Genomic DNA, 5,105 nt, shown 5'->3' with positions numbered 1-5,105 from the left:
ATAGAACTAAATAAAAACTACCAAATTAAATTTCTAAATTTCAAGAGTTTGACACGTGCTCGTCTAGGTCGTGCCAGCCACAACAATGATTAACAACGTTATTGCGAAAAAAAGGAGCTTACACATTATATGGAAAGATAATCTCTAAGGAAAGCTTAATCAATCCCAGTTCATTGTAAGGTAGGGTTTGTTGAAGAAGAAAAAAATGTAGAACCTTAAGCTTATTGATGACAGAATTTGAGTCATTGGGGGTTTTCTATTGATTCAAAAATCACCTGAAAATTCATCAACCAAGTCACTAGCATCAAAAGGTTTGACAGCACCGGTGCCATTGGATGGTCCAACATGTTCATCAGGCTCCATGGTTTCCATGAAACAAGTCTGCTCTTTAAGGAACTCCACCATTGGAACCATCCTGCGGCTGTCATTGTTGCTTCCAATCCTTTCCTCAACTGATGCCTGCTGAACCGAATGAGTCTCCTTGCCTTTGAGATCGTTGATCCTCTCCTCTAGTGCATTGGCCTTGGCGTCGATCATCCTGGCCAAATCACAAAGATCTTGGCTGTTAAGATCATCAAGGCTTTTCCCACTGAGACACTGATATAAGAGGGTATCCAGGTGAAGGTCTTGGTTTCCACTCGCTATCTTCTTCGCTTGTTGGTCGAGTTTTTCAATCTGTTTCCTGAAAAACCCTTCCTGGTTCATCGTCCTCTTGATTTGATCCAACTTGGGAAGAGACTCGAACTTTTCCAAAGTGCGGATGGCATCAGGGACGGACGGCCAGATATCAGGCTCTGGGTTGTCGGGATTGATCGCTACAACAGCTACCTCCACCCCACAGAGGGTGCTCAATTCGCTCACCTTCTTCAGTAAACCCTTTGTCCTCTTCCTGCATGCCGCTCTCCTCGTAGAGTCGTTCAATATCCAAGCAAGCTTCACCTTCTTGCCTGCCATGAGTGGAGTAGGAAGAGGCAGATGATCTGCCGTTTGGAGTTTGAGGATTGTCTTGAATGGCTTGAAAGGTCGCTTGGCTGTGGCATTCACAGGAAATGAGGAGGGGGTAAGTATCAGCATTAATCTTGAAAAGATGCAAACACCTGGCGTCGAGGTGTTCTAGAGTGGCCATTGGACTAGTTAATTGCGTAATAAATGGAGGTTTACTTTCTTTAGGCTAGAAAATCTGTCTCTGTACATACATTTTCATGTAATGAAAACATAAAAGTTCAGTTATACAAGCTATTTCCTTGTTCAGAAAGCACGCGCGGAGACCAGTTAATCTCATGAGGAGTACTTTCTTCTTTGATCATGTAGAATGGGAAGAGAGGTTGACTCTCACAAGCTTACCTTTGTAGCCTTCTTATTGTTGGTTCTCGTCAGTTCAAGTTTAATTTCATAGTTTCATGAATTTGGAAAATAAAATCGATAAATTCCTATTTTTGCTTAAAGTAAACATATTAAAATTTTTCTTTATGACAAGTCCCAAAATTTATTTGCTTCAGATTTTGGTGATCAGACCTTCTCGATACATGTTTATACTGTTGGATGTTGAACTGAACAACAACTTTACATTTGTGTAAGGGTGGTATTTATACAATTTAGAATAGAGAAGATAAGATTTACATGATAAGATAAATACAATATGGGATAAATCCAATGTTATCCAATAACTGAAGGAATTATGCTTATCCCTTATCATGCCACCTCAAGATAGGCCACTTGTTAGAGAGACCAATCTTGTCTCGTAGCAACTGAAACTATGAATTGGGCAGAGGTTTTGTAAGGAGATTTGTTTTGAGGGTTCTTAGAAGCAAAAGGATGGGAAGAGCAGTGGCACTGGTAGAGGCTTGGGAGGACAAAATCGCAACATTCGATGAGAGTAGCGGCATTGGTATCAGCTGGGGCAGATAAAATCACATCGTTCGATGAAGAGATGTGGAAGAGTAGTAACATTGGTAGCGGCTGGGCCGTACGATATTTCATCATCCGTAGAAGAGATGTGGAAGAGCAGCGGCACTGGTAGCAACTGGGGTATATAGAATCACATTGTCCGGTGAAAAGATGTGGAAGAGCAGCGACACTGGTAGCAGCTGGGGCAGTGCACTAGTAGTGGCTGGGGCAGACAAAATTGCATTGTCCGTAGAAAGAACAATGGTACTAGTAGCAGCTAGGGCTAACAAAATTGTCACATCCAGTAAAGAGATATGGAAGGGCAACAACTGGGGTGGACAGAATCACATCATCTGGGAAGAAGAGTTTTTTTTTTTCGCATGTGCAACATCACATGTTGCCCATGTACTTGCGTTGGACGAGGCATCGAGAGGAGAGGGACCAGAGCGGCAGGGGGCGGGGGTGGACAACCGGTAAGGTGGACAACAACAATGACGACGAAGGTGAAGCTCAATGGCGATGGTGACATTGGCGAAGGTAGAGGATGGTCTAGGTGCTTGTACCTTGTAGCTATTGGCTATAAGTCATAAGTGTTGGGCTGGTGTTTATTATGCACGCAATAACATTACTATTTTAGTTATTTTTCTTTAATTTGTTTTATTTATTTCAGTTTTGTGGAGACTATGGTCGACAGCCGGTAAGGTGGACGACAACAATGATGACGAAGGTGAAGCTCAATGGGGATGGCGACATTGGCGAAGGTAGAGGATGGTGTTATGGACTCCATAGCATCACGAATTATCCATAGGCATAGGAATTAAATTATGTCAATTTACTTTTCATGTAATTTCAATTCGGTTTGGTTTACTTTATTTGGTTTCGTTTATTTTGGGTTGGTTCAGTGTAATGTGGCATGAACCACTTGACCTAATGGGTCATCTTTGTATTTTCGTCCTCAACCCTATTTAGGGGGACGTGAAGGAAAAGAGAGGCAAGTATTGAGAAAATTATATTTTACAGGTCTAATTCTCCCTCAGAGGTCAAGGTCGGATTCTCCCTTTGAGGTCCAAGGTTGAGCTTCCTCCAAGGCTCCTTCATTCTAATTGAGTCCCACCATTACTCGTTCAAGAAACAAAGGTTCTCTTCCAACGTCAAGATCAACCATGGAGGGAAGAGAGGAAAGAAGGGTTACTCGATCCATGGCAAGGGAAGAACCTAACATCTTGGTATCAGAGCTAGCGCTGCGTCCCGACTTCGAATCCCTGCGCCCCCAAGGCGGATGCGGGTGGTCACGCACCTGGACTGACCCGGGTTCGACCCGGCTCCGGTTGCTCTATAGTGGTCTCCGCGGTCGTCGACTCGGGGAAGGGGGGGGGGGGGGGTACTGTTATGGTCCTAGGGTTAAGTACCTATGTCTTCCTCTCCTTACAGGCCGGTCTTTTGGGTAGTATTGGCTAGGTGCTTAACAGATGGTCTAGGTGCTTGTACCTTATAGCTATTGGCTATAAGTCATAAGTGTTGGGCTGGTGTTTATTATGCACGCAATAACATTACTATTTTAATTATTTTTCTTTAATTTATTTTATTTATTTCAATTTTAGGCCACATGGGTATTTTTAGAATATTTTATTTATAGGGGTATTTTTTTAATATTTTATCTTAAACCTTATAAGGGTGAACCCTATTTAAGGGGTAAGAATAATGAGAAAGTTAAGTATTGATTTAGGTTAAAGAAGGGTTTTGAGTTCTCCTCAACGAGCTCAGGGGCGCGCATTTTCCTTAACGAACCTAGGTTTTTCAAGCTTCCCTTTGGCTTGATTTTCATCTTTCTCTTCTTCCTCCCTATGAATCCATGTGTTAGATATGGGACCGTAACAACTGGTATCAAAGCAGGAATACAATGAGCGATTCTTCTTTCCAAGAAAAATGTAGGGCGATACTCGATGTATTGGAAGAATTATTTGAGAAAATACGTAGACCAGAAATTTTTGCAAGGGAGCAACTCGCTGTTGCCGCAGAAAAGGTTAGACAACCTCAAATCTCCGAGCACGATATATGTACAGAAGAGGCAACAGACGCTGTTTTGGACGGGCAAAAGGGCCAAGCACCAGGAATTTCTTCTAACATATATCACCACCAGGAATCTACCTTTCGGCTTGGAGGGATTGTCGAACAGAACACAACAGCTAATAGACAAAGCTCACTTCCATGTACATCAAAGAACAATCATGAGGGTGACTTCGGAGTACTGCAACACTTTACTTCTACCAAAAAATTGGAAGGAGAAATCAAACATCCCTATGGTACATGCAACTCCTATGACAAGGTCGAGCAGCAGCTGACCAGATTGGAGGGCCCTAGTGTTCTGCCACTTGCTGTCCAGCACTTGTAGTCCGGAATAGTTGGCAAGCTCAACAACAGGGCAATTTCTGGGAACTACGTCTGCTATGGGAGGAATATTTCGAGGCAATGGTACAAGATGGATGACAACGTGTATCTGAGCTGGATGGATGATAGCCGCCACAGAGATGTGGAGATGTTTGGCACGCATCCCCACTGTCAACCTTGAGGACAACCTTGTTCTTCAGGAGGGGTGTAATGTTATGAACCCAATAGTGGGCTGAGTCAGGCAGAGACACCATGGCTGAGGTTTTCGGGGACATGCTGCAATTTGCCAATGAGGCAACCGTTGGGGAAGATCCCACAAAGGTTGTTAATGTCGAAGCAAAAGTTACCAGTGGTGCCGGTGATAGTTCAACTTGTTGTTCGGTAGCTTATTCATATTGGGGGTATGCTATAGCAAGTGATACAGATAGTGTGACAAAAAAAAAATTCTTCTTTGGTTGGATGCTCCGGTTTTGTAAACCTTTTGCGGGTTTTTAGTTGTCTAAGTCGTTTAGCTGACTTTAATGCATTTTTAATTCCAGGGTAAGGGCTCTATGTAGGGGTGGCATCGAATCAAGCTAAGCCCGAACCTGCCTATGTTCAAGTCGGGCTTGATTTAAATATTTCAAACTCGAGCTCGAGCCAAAGCTAGCCTCGAGCCTAAAATTGTAATCGAGCTCGAGCCCAAAATTTTTAACCAAGTTCAAGCTCCAACCTACATTTAAAATTTTGCATAAAATACATGTCAAATAAATTATATATAAAATTATGCATACATTTTACATAAAATTGGGCATAACCTCTGTATATTAACACTACATAAAATTATCTAT

At 42.5% G+C, this 5,105-nt stretch overlaps 1 protein-coding gene across 1 annotated transcript; it reads right to left on the bottom strand.

Annotated features, from left to right (window-relative positions):
* Positions 1-264: 264 nt before the first annotated feature.
* LOC137946717 (agamous-like MADS-box protein AGL80) lies at positions 265-1,074 on the bottom strand. Its single transcript, XM_068793031.1, has one exon. It carries the CDS (start codon positions 1,072-1,074, stop codon positions 265-267), a length of 810 nt encoding a protein of 269 aa, XP_068649132.1.
* Between the last annotated feature and the right edge of the window lie 4,031 nt (positions 1,075-5,105).

The sequence above is a fragment of the Aristolochia californica genome, unplaced genomic scaffold (assembly GCF_029961685.1).
Source record: "Aristolochia californica isolate CCGP_79_NKW_82.1479 unplaced genomic scaffold, dmAriCali1.0.hap1 SCAF_12, whole genome shotgun sequence".
In the NCBI taxonomy this organism is placed as follows: Eukaryota; Viridiplantae; Streptophyta; class Magnoliopsida; order Piperales; family Aristolochiaceae; genus Aristolochia; species Aristolochia californica.
This window is presented reverse-complemented; position numbering and strand designations above follow the sequence as displayed.

Coding starts and splice junctions, on each gene's coding strand:
- LOC137946717 (XM_068793031.1), bottom strand. CDS start 1,074: ATGCTGATACTTACCCCCTCCTCATTTCCTGTGAATGCCACAGCCAAG.